The sequence below is a fragment of the Cinclus cinclus genome, chromosome 6 (genome assembly GCF_963662255.1).
Source record: "Cinclus cinclus chromosome 6, bCinCin1.1, whole genome shotgun sequence".
In the NCBI taxonomy this organism is placed as follows: Eukaryota; Metazoa; Chordata; class Aves; order Passeriformes; family Cinclidae; genus Cinclus; species Cinclus cinclus.
This window is the reverse complement of record NC_085051.1, coordinates 37844556-37860284: the sequence shown is the minus strand read 5'-3', so window position 1 is coordinate 37860284 and position 15729 is coordinate 37844556. Positions and strand designations below refer to the sequence as shown.

The following is a 15729-nucleotide window of genomic DNA, read 5'->3' as shown; positions in this document are numbered from 1 at the left end:
AGTTAAGTGCATGTCTGCATATACATGGGGGTATGTACAAATATTAGCATCCTAGAATTTATGGGTCTTTCTGAATTCTTCTGCCATTGCTTTCAAATTCCACATTAGAATCATTGATATATTTTCCTACTGTGAAGGGAAATGCATATTCAGTAAAACAAAAATAATCTGTGTCACTGAGGTATCACTGGAATCAGACAAAATGTTGGTGTTACAACCCTTCTTATTTGGGTCTTCAATTCTTCAAGGCAGTCTGGTTTTGAACAGGACTGCTCTTAATGCCACGGTGTTTTGTGGGAAACATCTTAAGCACAGTTGAAAAGACATGAAAACTGCCTTTCTTTCTCTAACATACTGGTTTTGTTTTTTGTTTAAATTGTTGCAGCTGACTGGGTGGTTACTGAGCTAAGTTCTGCTCTGCAGTTCAGGATACCAAAAGTTCTGTTTTGAATGCACCAACTCCCTACAACAGTAGACTAATGGGAGTGTCTTTTGTCACTAAATATATATATTTTATGGTTCTTCTGTAGAGAAGAAATGGATCCCAGTCAGATCCAATGGGCTGACAGAAGAAAGTGGAAAGAAATAAAGGTTATATTCAGGGTTATAATGAATATAGAAGATTTTCTGGAGTAAGAAAAATTGCTTGTATATTTTTTAAAGATGTCTTAATTTTTATATATTAAGAAAGGACTGTTGAAAACGCTGAAGCATGTGTTGACTGTTCTTGAGTGGATCTGGATATATTATTGTATTGTTCTTGTACTGTTCTGTATCCATCAGTGAAGAGGTAATAAAAGAGTTACAAATCTCTCTATTTAGAAGGAGCTTTCATCTCCTGAAGAAAAATGAGAAGTTACTTCGAGAACTCAGAAATTTGGACTCAAGACAATGGTAAATTCTTTTAATGACTGACTACTTACTTGTTTTAAGTGTCCTTTTACTCAAATGGCTCTAATTGCATAGATGTGAGAGCTGAGCTGACTTTTTTAATAGGTGTTTAAATTATTAATGTATTTTGCATCTTATTGTAGTTTTTTCTGTTATATTGAAGTTGCATTGGTTTTATTTGTAGGGTCAAATTCTGCACATAGAATACCATGAGATAAACAAATTTCAAAATAACGTGAGCATTTGTGTATGCATAACATTTAGTTATTTTGAAACTTTGATGTATCGAATCTCCACATTTTAAGCTTTGGCTGATTGTTTAGCTGTTTCAAATGGTCCCAGTATTTGAAGACATGGACCTCTAGTTGGAATTGTAGCACAGAATTAAAATTAGACTTGTTTTTGTAGAAGTTGAAACAAAACTCAGTGGAAGTTGTGTAAGTGTACATGATGATGATCTTTTAAAAAGATGTAAAGATTCTTCATTCAGTTGCACAAGCTTCATTTTTACAGTGTTCAGAAGGCACTGTTGTTAATGGGTAGTGCAGTGTGGATAATACCTACATTACAGGTTTTACCCATGTCAAAAGCCCACCTATTCCATTAGCAATTGGTACAACCAGCACCATCCTGCATCTTAGAAGTGATGAAAGGGGTAAATGCTGCTCATGTGCAGCAAAACTTCAGGCCCTAGAGAAGATGACACTAGAAAATACAGAATGAGAATATGAAAATATAGGGGATATCCAAAAAGAAGCCATATAATTGTACTATAATTCCATTATGTATTTGTTCTGCTTTAAAAGCCATGCTCTGAGTGTATTGTTTGCATATTTTCATTTCATATTAGTTAAGGCACTGCCATGCAATGATCATTCTGTTTTACAGCCGAGAGACACACAAGATTGCAGTGTTTTATGTTGCTGAGGGACAGGAAGATAAACACTCCATTCTTACGAATACCGGGGGAAGTCAAGCCTATGAGGATTTTGTAGCTGGTCTTGGCTGGGAGGTATTTGTTAAATGTTTTTATCCTAGGATTTTTTACAAAGACAATTACCAATACCTTAATATATTACAACTCTCTGATTCTCCAGCATTACTCACAAGTACTGAAATACATCGGTTTAAAAATAGGATGTGGAGAAGAATTCCTGTTTTAGTTTCGTCTGCAATACTAGCCATTTAAATTCAAGCTCTTAACAACTGAAGAAAGTTTGTGCAGGCATAGATAATTCTTTAATGTGCAGTTCTGTACTTGGGTTTCATGGACTGATTAGGAGGCATCTTGATTTCTCTGTAAGCTTGTAAAGTGTTAAGTCCATTGAAGTTTGAGCTTTGCTCAAATTTAGGACTTCAGAAATACAGACAAGCAGCATCTCTTCTTCCTGCATTCCACTGCAGGCATCTATCACACACTCCACTCTACTTCTCTTCCAGCAGTGAGAAATACTGTGATCAACACCACCATCTATGTGGGCCTGCAGCTCTTTAGTCACTTGTTCAGTACTATCACACGGATTTCTTTTTTTCTTTCAGATGGATAGGATTAATTACCAGTGTAAAGTTCAACTTGGTACTGTTTCAAAGAATACAGGAATGGCTTTGGGTCCTGGTTGGCTGTATAAGAAGCTGCAGGTTTTTTGCTCCTCTTGCAACTTGTACTCATCAGGAGTGTCCATCTTATTTGTTCTTTGTATTTCTTTACTCTTTAGGTATAAAAGGACACTACCAGATTAACTGTGTGGATAATGGCTCTGATTTTCCCACAGGAACAGAGGAAAAAGCTACAAGTCTGCTGACTTTCATGAACATGGATGTTTATTTCCCACATTCAGGAGGGAAAAAAAATAACACTAGTACCATAAAATATCCTTCTTTAGTGGTTTAATTCTCTTAGGCAGTATTAGCTAGTTTAAAGACTTGCTAATTTGGATTAATATTCCATAATAACACAACTAATATTTTAACATTTTAACATTAAATTCTGCATCCTTTAGTATCACGAAAACAAATATATCCCATGTGGGCAGAGATTAAATGTAGTCACATCTGAAAAACAACCTTTTGTAGTCACTGTTTTAAAGGTGAAACAGCACATTATAGACACTTACTTATTTCAGTGTCAGACTGTTACCCACTGATCTAAGACTTTAAAACTTATTTACAAATTACCAGATGGTTTCCTGGGATTTTTTTTAATAAATGCAGAATGATAGTTTCTAAAAAAAAATATGTGGAAGGTACTAAATTTCCTGGCTGTTACACAGAATTTTTCTAGAACTCAGGCCAAGTCTGGTATAGTATCAGAGAATTTTAAAAAATTGAGAAAACACATGCAAGTGACCACACTCAAATGATCAGGGAGTAATACAGTAAATATTATTTACACAGTCTTTCCTTTCTTCTAACCTCGTCTTTCCAATAGCTTCTGTGGTGACCTTGGAATACAGAATGCTAGTGCACTGCAGTTGATTTCCAGTCTAGTCTGCAAGTCTGAGCTCTTTTAGAAACAAAGTGTAATTATACTGTTGGGAAAATGATTTCATTTTTAAAGTTCAGTTGAAAGTGCATTTTAAAATATAAAGAGTGTATTTATTACCTGATTTTTTTTTTTTCTTGTAAAGCTCCCTGGTCTTTATTTCTAGGTAAATCTCACAAACCATTGTGGTTTTATGGGAGGACTGCAAAAAAACAAAAGCACTGGATTGACCACTCCATATTTTGCTACCTCAACAGTGGAAGTAATGTTCCATGTGTCAACAAGAATGCCTTCTGATTCAGATGACTCTTTAACAAAAAAGGTAGGTGTCTGTGAATAAGCAGTGTTCTCTTGGTAATAAACCTAGAGAAATTAATGTCAAAGAAAATGCAGCAAAAGAATTTTTTTTTAAAAAATCCAACACAACAACAAAACACCATAAATATCATAACATCTTTACCTGCTAATTTGGTATATTCTCTGCCAATTCTTAATTTTACCATACTTGTGATTTTTACCATCATTGCAATTGTTGGCAAGAACATATGTATAATGTGGAAAAGTGCAGGGAAGTAATGGTTGGTGTAGAAGGAAAAGTATTACATCTGATTGATATCTTAGTACTTAGTAACCTTAGATGCCAATTAAGAAATATTGGTGAGTACTTTCTGAGATGACTTTTTTATTTAACTGAGAGTCATGTGCGGGTTATTAACATAATTTTCCCTTAAGAAGTAAAAGTTAAATATGAAGACAATGTTTACTGTATATAAGGTGTTTTGTCCTGGAGGACACACAGATTCTCAACAGTGATATGATCTCTTATAGCTGCATTAAGAAAAAAAAATGGTTTTCTGTACTGGTATTTTTTTCTTTAGAATTTAATAAATTCCACATTAATGATAATAAGTTACAGTCTCGAACATGTGTTCTATTATAAATGAACAATTAGCTATCCTCAGACTGTCCCCCTATCCTGCATACATACATCTTCAGATGTGCTAATCCATTCACTAGACACGTTAATGAGCACTGGTTGAAGTGTAATATTGGAGGAACTGAAGCTGGTTGACCTCAGCATGGACTTTAATACTTGTAATTAAATTAGATGGTAGACAGTTAGTAAAGAGAGAAATAGCCATGCCTCTGGCAAGCTTCAATTATTAATGACTTCTTTTTCTTTGTGTTCAACTTGAAGAAGAAATATTATTGTTCTTATTATAGACTGACTATGAATTCTAACTTCTCACTGTTCCATCTGAGGTTGGTATGGTTGGTGTGGGGTTTTTTAATTAAAAATGCTTTTGCTTGTGTGCCTGTGATGCTGCATCCTTTCTGTTCTATATTTCCTGAAGTAGAGTCAGGGTAATACTAAGGTTGTTAAATGATTTATAGAAGTGGTTAATAGCAAAAATAACTAATTTTAAAATTACATTGTTGCTACTGTTTTAGTATAGAACAAAGTAGGGGGTCTTTTGAAGTTGACTGGCCTCTTTAGTTTTTAAACAAAAAAACTGGTTTTATAAAATACAGCTTATAATTAACCTTACAAAGTTTGTCATAATCTAACTGAAACTGATTATAAACAAAGTGTTGGAAGTGGTCACAGTGAAAAATAATTAATAGTGAATAATTTAAAAATGCTGTGGACTTCAGCAGAGCACAAAGGCAAGATCTCATGTCTGTTTCCAGGAGCATGTAATGAATGAGTGTTTTAGGTAGCTCAAAGAATGATCACCAAAGGCATTGGCAAAAGCAGGTGTAATATTCAAATAAAAGTGTGACACAGTTCATTGGCAAGATTCAGTCTACTGCCTGCTGGATGCTTAAAGTGCACAGAGAAAAGTCAGACTAAAATGTAAAATTAATCAATCAATCTAAAACTAAAATCAGCCAAGTATGATCTGTGTGGAGACTGGGGATGAAAAAAGGGTAAGGACAGTAAAGGGTAAAGATAAAAAGCAGTGAGGAGGGTCCTCCCAATGAGTCACAAGGTTCAGAGTGGACCCCTTTGCCAAACTTAGCCCCAGACTTGAATGACAGTTTAGGCTTAAAGCTTTTACCAGCATGTAAACTTAACAGTGATAGCTTAATTTAAACAATTTAACAAAAGTTTCTATAGAATTTACTGTAGCACAGCAGTAACTCACTTATAGGCCTAACTTACTTACAAATCTAAAGTACTTAATCTGAGAGCAACATTTATAGTACAGTTACTATAGCACATTTACACTTGCATGCACTCAGATCTAAAGGAGTTTCCTGTAAAAACTTCTCCTTGAATTCAGTGAACTACTCACGTTGGATTCCTTTGCATCTTCTCAACAAGTGAAGGGGTTGATCCTGGAGCAGCAGGAGTATCAGCCCAGGCTCCATTGGTGTCATTTGACAGTAGTCCTCTGAGTACAGCAAACTCAAGTTTGCTGCCTCTGAGAGGTGTCCCACTCCGAGGAAGATTGCTGGCTGCAGCCAACTGGTGGTCCAGGAGAGCTCAAAGGGTCTCACTTCCAACCACTGTTTATAGGCCTGCAAGAGAGTTGAATTTAATCGCAGTAATTTTCCAATCTCTCCACAATTTGTGATGGTAACTTTCTTTGAAAGTTTGATTGCAACTTCAACTACCAGTTCCACTTGGGCATTCATGCAAGAAAAACAAGTATCCAAGGCTGTTCACGAAAAAGCAGGAGCTCATTAGATAGCACAAGTTCTGGGACCAGGCAGTGTTTCTGATACACCCAAGAGGAGCTTAACCCAGGTGCTGTTTGCCAAGGCCAACCAGCATTTCTAAAATGATAGTTCAGTCCAAGAGGGTAGGGAGGGATACACCACCACAGAACACCCTGCATCTGCATACAGCTGTTCTTGCCAGGAAAGGTTCAGTGCTGGTCCAGGCTTCCTGTGATTTAGCTTGTGAAAATTGGGTCAGCTGGGCTTCTTAACAATTCCAGCTTGCCCCTGCTTCTCTCCTGCTTTACCAACAATCTCACCCATCAGTAATTTGGAGTATTCAAGGTCTGTATGGATATGTAGAGTGTATCAACAGATGGCAGTTATATTTGTGGCTCAGCTACTGGTTGACTGTTTAATCAAGTTACTTTATTTCTCTGTGGCTTTCTTTTCTGTTCTTCTTCAGTGTGTTGATTTTGTTATTTTTAAGCACTTTTTCCCAAGAACAGAGGCTTGTGACCCTCTGTCTCTACTCCCTTCCCTAAAAGTTTTTGGCCCATTCCAATCAAATCTAATAAAGACATGTTTAAAAGCTGTTCATTTTGTGCATGTTTAATGATGTTTAAGTTAGGGAGATGGATTAGGTAAGAGTTTTAGTGCTCCTACTCAGCAAGTAAAGACTTCATGGGAAGAAGCATTAGATATCAAGGACCCAACAGCAAAGAGAGATGTTAAAAAATTAAACCTAAACGTGAGAGAAATATTGGCTTAAGTTTATATCTTGGGATAAACCAGCAAGTGCTATCAGGAGACATGATTAGGAAAACAGTCTTAATTTATTTACTATTCACAGCAACTGCTCATGCTGCTTGGACTGAACATATCAGCAAAATGATTGTGTTTTATGAAATCAGGTCACACACACTATCAAAATTATTTGAGAGCCGTGTGAGTGCTAACAGTTCTAATTGTTCTGAGTACAGCTACTGTTTGCGACCTTCAGAGAAACTTGAGATTTGAGCTTCTCTACAGGTCTTTCATGTGATTTTTTTTGGTCTGTTTCATTCAGTGGGAGAAAAACAAGCAAACTTGCAATAGTTGGCTTCAAATGGTTGCTGGTTTTTATATTGCAAATGTGCCTAGAGGTACATGATAGGTTCATCTTATAAATGGAAATTAAATTAAATTAAAACAAACTTCTTCCTGCCAGTTGAGCCATTGTAAAATCAAGATTCTGCTGTTTCAGGGGCTAAGCCATTTTAAAACTATTTTTCCATCAGTCTTAGAGAGTAGCAAATTAAACTTTTGAGTGTCTTGATACCTCTGAAGCATTTGTTTCTGAAGATATGAGCAAGAGCAAAAAAAGATGTGAATTCAAGAACTGATGAAAAACTCCTGATTGTGTAAAGGAACTTAAGATTGAAATACATACGTAAAATAACTATTTAATTTGCAAATAGAAAATTAAATGTTTAATGCTGTAACTATTTAATTTGCAAATAGAAAATTAAAGGTTTAATGCTGATAATGCAATCCATTCTGGTTTTCTTACAATTAAAGGTTAGAGTAAAAAGTATTTACACTAACCTTGCAAGAATAAGCTTGCAGAGAATATGAGGAGTAAGTAATGTGAAGAAGACTCAGTTCACAGAGTGAGAAAAGTTGTAGAGACACATAAATGATCTATCACCTGTCTAGTCTCTCCTTCCTTAGGAGGAACTTCCTAAAGGAGTGAAGGCATTGTGAGAATTTTGTACACATGGTATGTAAATAAAAAGTAGTGATGTTGTTAGTGATTAGAATAGTAATTCATCTTGAGCTTTTGTTGTATTACATGATTCTAAGTTGTGCATGACATGATCCTAACCACATAAAATCATTACAACTCCCAGTACTTAACAGTTTTTTATTGTGTTGCTAACATGTATTGGGAACTTGAAGGTTTATAGATGTGAATTATTAGTACAGTATTTTTTTAAGTTACAATTTAGATGCACATATTGCTAAAAACCCAAACCAAATAAACAAAAACCCCAAACACACCATAGTTATTGAGACCAATGTTTTATGAAAGATTCATCTAGAAGGTATATGCACTGTAGACAGTAGTGCTATTAACGTTAAATGGACAAAAGTAGCTGCATAAAACCATTACTTCATATATCTCTACTCCTTTTGTTCTTTTTGTAATAAACACTTCCAGTTTTGAAGAAGAAAAAAAGTTGAGTCTAGCTGTTCTATCAGAAGAAAATATAATAGCTTTTTTTTCCCTCCCTCCTTTAGGTAAGCGGGTATTAGAAATTACAGTAATTTTGGCAAGAGTTCAAGGGTTAATGTAACAGATAAATAAAAGGAATTTTCTGTAAATTGAGCCCTGCATTATTTCACTTGTCTTGCCTTTCCAAACCTAACTCATTTAATTTTAAAAAGTAAATACTTAAATTCTTCCTGACAGTGTGCTTTGCTTTTACTATCGTTTATTACTTCAATTATACTTGGTATCACTTAGAACAATCTGCCATTTGGAAATTTCAGTATAGCCTGGAGCTTAGTTTAAAGTCTGGCTGCTATTGTAACATGTACAGCATATGACACTAATGTATCAAAATTAGATTTGATCATCCCTCCTGGTTGTATTTATTTCACATTTCTTTTGTATTCAGTTAACATAAATGTATTAGGAGAGCTGACACATGATGATGGTTATAGAGTAAGAATATTTTAAAGTATTTTGAGTTAAATTTGAAATTTCAGGTAACCTAACAGTTGGTCATTTTTATATATTTGTTCTAATGGAGTAGAGTTTCAGACCAAGCCTAAAAAAAAAAAATCTGTTTGTCTCCTTTATCTCCTCAGGGCTGTCTTCCCGACAGCTCAGGTTTAAAATGGCTAAAACAGAGCTCTTAATCTCTTTCTCATTGCCACCTTTCCAGATCACCACAGATAACATGACCATTGTGCCTGTCACTTGTGCCCATAGCCTGAAATCATCTTTAATTTGGTCCACTTTCTGGATTCTTACATTTATTCTGTGCTTACAGCACTTCTTTTTCCCACCTAACATTTCTTCCAACGTCTTTCCATACACACCATTAAAATTTATTCTCTCTGTCATAAACTTTTGTTTTGATTGCTGAACCTTCCTTTCTGTGTTCTTGACACTTTCATTCTTGAAGAATGCTGATATAAACAACATTTTTCTAATCTTTAACACCTTTTTACATTTGTAAAACACCTTCTTTGCATTTGTCCATCTCTATTTTGTGTCATTACTTATGCTTAGATAATGAACTCTGTGGAGCAGTTTGATCTGCATTTAGAATGTTAGAGTAATGGTGTGTAACTTATAGTTCCAGGTGTTTCCAGTCTATCACTGGTTGCTCAAAGTATAACTATTTTAGGACTTTTTTATTATTTATATTATTGCAGTGACTTATGTCTCGGGTACTGATTTGCACTTTGTTAGGCATACCATGATGTATGCACATAAGAAGTTGTAAATTCAGGAAAACAAGGTCAGGAAGTAAGTGTGAAGGCAGCTGGTGGTGCGTTTTGAATAACCATTAAGACACAATTCAGTCTTGACAGCTGTCCATTCTATGTACACCAGATCCCATTCTGTTAGATAACACTGGGACCACACCTTCTTGGGAAATCATGTTTTTATCTGTCCTTAAAGTTTCAATGAGCAGACGTAGTTGTAGCTCTGTATCTTTCTCCTACTTGTGTCCAGGGCACTGAATTCTGTGACACTTCCAATTCAATACAAAGAAATAAAGAATCCAGATTAAAGTTGAAAGAGGTCAGGCTCTGGTTCTCCTGTGGTGTAATAATTACAGTGAGTGATGGATTCTCAAAATGTTTGCTGTGCTTGCAGGAGATCTTGGTTTTTTAGCACTGTTGAATTTGAAGGTCCTCAAATGAAAAATTGAGAAGAACTCTGAAATTCTTCTTTTTAAAAGGTTTATGCAAAACCTAGCAGATGAAATAAGCCAGGAAAGCTTTTCAAGTCTATTTCAAGTATCAGATCTCTTCCATGAATCAGGTATCGTTGATGAGTCCAGTTATTACCATTCGCAATTTTTCAGAAGCTTTTCTTGCTGACAAAGGCAAGGACATCTGAAAGAAGCAATAAGGAGAACTGTGTTAGTAGTGCCAGAGCTTCTTGTGATCTAAATTTGAAAAAAAACCAGAATGACTTACCCAGAACTTAGTTATTCTCCAGACATAAATATAAAATCAGCAACATGCAACTTTGTTTTCTTGTCTATTTTTTTTGTCAGTCATCTGACCACCTATAATAGAAACAAGGTTTTGATCCTGAGTATTTCTCTTTTTGTTATTAACCACCGTTCATACTTTATACCATTATCCACCTACTTGTGTCCTCTGATTTTGACTTGTAACTATTACATGTCACAGAGATGCCATTCTACATTTTACTAAAACTGGGTCATTGCCAGATCATTCTTGATAGTAGTCATGAGGTGAAATGCATTTGACAGGACTTGGAATTATGAAATAACCTGATTCATTTTCCTTTTCCTCTGAAGAAGTTTCTGCTTTTGGCCTGGAATGTATTCTCACTCATATATATGAGTATTGAGCAAACTTGGAAATTGGACACAAAAGTTGCTGATGGCTTCAGTACACTTGGTATCCAAACATATGTACCCGTTGTGAATAATCCTGCTGAAATAACCATGCAGTACACTTTTATCACAGCAAAATCTCTTTCAGTCTAATGTGAAAGCATGCATCAGTAGTGATGCTCCATCTGGGTAGCTTTCACAGAAATACAAGCACTCATATCCTATCTGATTAACTGCAGGTATCAGTAACAGGTACACAGGGGCAACTTTTGGTAAATTAAATTCAGAGGCAATCTTGCCCTCAGGAAGCTGCAATATCTAAACTCTCTATATGTTTTGGATTTTAAAGCTATTTATTTGATATGTACACTGTCACCATCACTTGTTTCTAACAGTCTATGAGTTTATTGTCTCTGAGTCCAAAGATGGCATGTAGAGGAGGAAAAATTCTTTTAGTAAATAGTTCAATATTGCTGAATTATAAAGGGTGCAGTGCAGTGATGGTGTATCAGCCCAGTTCTGCTTTTTGGCAGTTTGTTGCATGACTTCAGTCAGTGCTCCAGATGGCCATCCCTCAGTCTAGAATTCATGTGGGTTTTTTACATTCCACAACACGTCATGTCCAAACTGATTTGCCTCATGCTTTCTCTTTGGCTGGCCAGCCTCATTCTTCCTGGGTTTTTCACTTCCTTCTAAGTGTGAGCCTGTCAGTCCCTGATACCTTATCATTGTCATATTTCAACAGCTTCTTTGACTGTCACTTCTCTAAGGAAGCAAAATGGGATCTTTTTTAATTTTTTTTTAATCTGAGGTGCAATTCCTCACTGACTTCTCTGGTGATATAGCCAGTTTTAAGATGTGACAACCCTGCTTTCAGCTCCTGTCAGGCTTCAAAAAAAGGTGCCAACAAGTCATTTTCTTGGGCTACGTTTGAGACCAGTACAATGAAATGAGCTGAATTTAAAACAAAAATCTGGCGTATATTTCCCCCCTCAGATCACGTTTATGATCCATTTAAAAAAACTATCTCATGCATGAAGAGAGAAGTTGGGTAAACTGTAGCAAAGGAGAGGAGGACAAGGATAATGATTTATTAGGCAGTGATGCTAGAGGAGACTGAAATGGAGCTGAGCCTTTTGTAAACTTAAAAGATAGAACTCTACCCTAATGAAAATCAATGTATGGGGCTATTCTGGTGCTACAGTGCAAGGTTTCCTTATTTTTTTGCTGCAAAACTAAAAGGTAAGAGGGAGAAGTTGCTTTTCTGGCGATTTTGGGGGGTTGGAGGGGTTTTTTTTTGTTGTGTATTTTGGAGTTTATCTTATGAAGTCCTCCAAGCTATAGCTAGGAAAGATAGAACAACTAAGTGTGCTTCTTGTCACTCTTTTCCTCCTCTTACTAACTTTATTGCTTTCTACAGCTACATGAAAGGAGGTTGTAGTGATGCAGAGGTCAGTCTCCTCTCCCAGGTAAAAAGAGACAGGACAAGGAAATGGCCTCAAGTTACACTAGCGGCAGTTTAGACTGGATATTAGGAAAAACTTCTGAACAGAAGGAGTTGTCAAACATTAGAACAAATTACCCAGGGAAGTGGTGGAGTTGTCATCCCTAAAGGTACTTAAAAGATACATAGATGTGGTGCTTAGTGACATGGTTTAGTGACAGACTTGGCCGTGTTAGGTTAACAGATATCTTGATGATCTTGGAAGTCTTTTCCAGCCTAAATGATTCTATGATTCTAGGGTAGGAGAGGGTCAATTTTGCAATTAATTGTCTTTCATGACGTTTGCCATTGTTAAGGACCCTTATCCAAGGGTCCTTCAGCTGCTGTTTGTTGCACATCAGCCGTTCAGGTTGCTGTCTGGCTTTATTCTAATCTAGTAAAATAAAGCTCAGTGCAGCGAATGTTGGTATAACCAATTCTTTTGCTGGGTTGGGTTTAAGTGTTGGCAGAGGAGTGTCCCTAAGTAAGTGTTGTTCAAAACAATTCAGCCATCTACACAAGAGACAAAAACAGCTGGCTTCAATGGCACCACAGCCATTTTAGAGTAGGTGTATGTAGTCTGGTCCAGACAAAACAAATTATTTGTTGAGCATCAAAGAAGAGATAGGGTATTGAAACCATGTGTACTTTGCCAAGCCCAACACTGAAGAGGATCCTTTTTATAATAGAAATACAACCCTGCGCCCCCCCCTTTTTTTTTTTTGTCAGCTGGGGTAGGCCTTCAGATAAGACAAAAGTAGCATTCCAGGAGGTTTTGTGAAATAAACAAGTGAATTAATTGCAATTAAATTTCTCTGAAGTCTCTGCATGTGTTTTGCTTTTATTTGAACTGCAATTGTGTTCTGAAAGTGCTATGGCAAATCGTTGCTTTTTTATATAGAATAGTTTCTTGTACGTTCTCAGAGTGGCATTTGTGTGTTATATGTTAAACAGCAGTTCACAGTGAAGTCCTTTGAATAGCATCAAGGTGATTGACAAATTCCACCTACCTAAAGCTGAGGGAAAAAAGCTGAAAACGGGGGTGAAGACAATTGTAAATAACTGGTGATGGACTAGGAGATAAAAAAGATATTCCAGTTTGAATTTTCAGAAATAACTCTTACTGGAAAGAATCTCACATTTAATAATCTGAATGTATTTGATCAATATACTTAAAGCCTCTCTACATGATGTGAACATTTGTTACCAGATGATAATATTTAACAGAAGGTGTGTTTTTGGTTCTTAAATGTGGATAATTCCAGAGTGTTCAAGGAATTCCTTGATCTGTAATATATTATTACATCTGAGGATAGAGCATAGATTGTGATTTGGCCATTCTGAGCCAGATCAAGAACCACTCTGTGGTTTGTAGGGGAGCAGGGTGTTATTTTTACAAAGGTGTCCAGGTTTCATGGAAAATTAGCGTCTATCTTAGTTACTCTGGGATCTATGGAGAATGCAGTAGCTATTCTCTTTTAAAAACTTTTTGTTTATAGTAAGCAGTTTGGAATTTGGCTAGAATGATGAGGTTAACTTCTCAGGTCTGTAACTTTTAAACAGATCTCCATTAATATATTTTAGAAGTTTATACAGAATTTAGTAATTTTATGCCAATCAATGGTGGCAATCTTAAACACAGTTTAGTAAATCAGATTGAACCACTCTGCATTCTTGAGATAATATTTACAACATTTTAACTTCCAGTATAAAACAGATATTCCTATATCTGTTAATTTAAATGGAAATCAACACCAATGTATAAAAATCTATAGTGCAAACCAGTGCTGTCAACTAATACACTGAAATTGTAAAAGAACTGTTGTGTAATTTGGTTATTTTGCTCATTTTTCTTCAGTTTTTTTTTGTGTTTTGTCTTTTTAAATATGTACATTTAATATAGCTGTATGGCTATGGAATATTAATTAAGAATATTCAAACTGATGGTGTTTTATCCCTGATTTTCCAGCTAAGACATTTAGGAAATGATGAAGTACACATTGTCTGGTCAGAACATACTCGAGATTATAGAAGAGGAATAATTCCAACAGAATTTGGTGATGTTCTTATAGTTATCTATCCCATGAAAAACCATATGTTCAGTATCCAGATCATGAAAAAGCCTGAGGTAAGTATTTGTTTTCTTTTGTGTTTCCTTCATGTGTTTAACATGAACTGAGTTCTGTTTAGAATCTATGGTTTTGGTTTAATAGATTGATCCAACAAGGTGATATCCTTTATATTGATATCTTAAGCATGGATATTTGCAGTGGTGGTAGGAGGGAAAAGGAAGAGCTCAGTGAGTACAGTGCATAGTAAAATTAGAAACTTGAAATTGCAAAGGCCTGATGCTGTAAAGTATATCTGCTAACAACATAATCTGGAAACAAAGCTAGAATATTCTGCATAATAACTTAAATACTACAGTAAACTTGTCGAACTTTTTAATCAAACTTGATGCATAACCAAGGTAGTTGAATAATGGCCTGTTCCAACTTCCTCCATCCATGTCATATTCCCCCTTTTTCCTCTCCAACCTATTTTTTACTTTCTTCTTAACTCCACACAAGAATCTGGGGACAAATTCAGTAAAGCAAGACCATTCAGCCCTTAAGCATAAGAACACACATTCTTTCTAATGACTGTTCTTAAAACAGTAGTTTAGGGTTGTGAACACTAAACTGACTAAAAGTAGTCATGAGTTTTTGTACTACCTAACTTCTGTGTGTGATGTCATTTGCCATGCATTTCTACACTTTATTAAAATTATTACTACAAGCACTCATATTAACAAATGAGGTATGACAAGTATAGGATTACCTCATTATGATGATTGCCTCTATCTGTTGATAGGCATGAAATAATAGGCAGTTTTGTTATTGTTGGATTACTTACATTTTTAACTAATAAATACATTCTTTCTTTCACTACTTTAACTACAAATAGTTGTATTATTGGGAGCATGCAGGTTAAGAAGGAAAGCAAAAACTGCTGAAACAGGGGTTGTTGTTAGTCCAAAAAGAAGTCCTTGTATGTGGAAAAAGTGCCTTCCATTATATTTCAGTATTCTCAAAATTACAGAAAATTATTAATGGCCAAAATAATACAGGGATCTAAAACTGTTTTGCAGCATTTGTTTCCTCTTAGCAGTAAGAATATTTAGTGTACACTCCTCGCTTTGCTGAGCTGATGCACAAATTTTGCTGCTCTTCTCCTGCTTTATGTCAGCAGCTTCAGAACTTTATTCACATGTACAGGAAATGAAAATACTTAATACTGAATGTTTGTTTTGTTTTGTTTTAATTGCAAAATGTTGATTGGTTAGAGAGAAAGGTAATGCCAAAAATATAAGATCTATCTGTTCTGTTCACCTTTTGGGGGCTAGCTATGCTAAATATTGAGGTTTTCTACTGATCTCACAAATAAAGTTTGCAACTAGGCTCCAAAGAGGTGAAACTTTCACTACAGATTTCTTCTGTAAAAGGCTTACAGTCTTCTTGTTTAGATAATGTAGACAGGAAGAACAGAAGGAAAAAAAAGGAAATAGAAGGTAAGGGTCAATACACCAGTAAATATATGACACTTTCACACTGGGTTGGTCCTTATAGACGAGT

At 35.6% G+C, this 15729-nt stretch overlaps 1 protein-coding gene across 5 annotated transcripts in view; it reads left to right on the top strand.

Annotated features, from left to right (window-relative positions):
• Nucleotides 1-15729, top strand: part of RALGAPA1 (Ral GTPase activating protein catalytic subunit alpha 1) — a 131049-nt gene that overhangs the window by 83192 nt on the left and 32128 nt on the right. For all 5 annotated transcript variants that reach the window (XM_062495983.1, XM_062495984.1, XM_062495980.1 and 2 more), the window contains 4 exons: nt 823-894; nt 1780-1903; nt 3540-3695; nt 14085-14243. In XM_062495983.1, coding sequence (XP_062351967.1) covers nt 823-894; nt 1780-1903; nt 3540-3695; nt 14085-14243 — 511 coding nt within the window. The remainder of the gene's footprint in view (nt 1-822; nt 895-1779; nt 1904-3539; nt 3696-14084; nt 14244-15729) is intronic.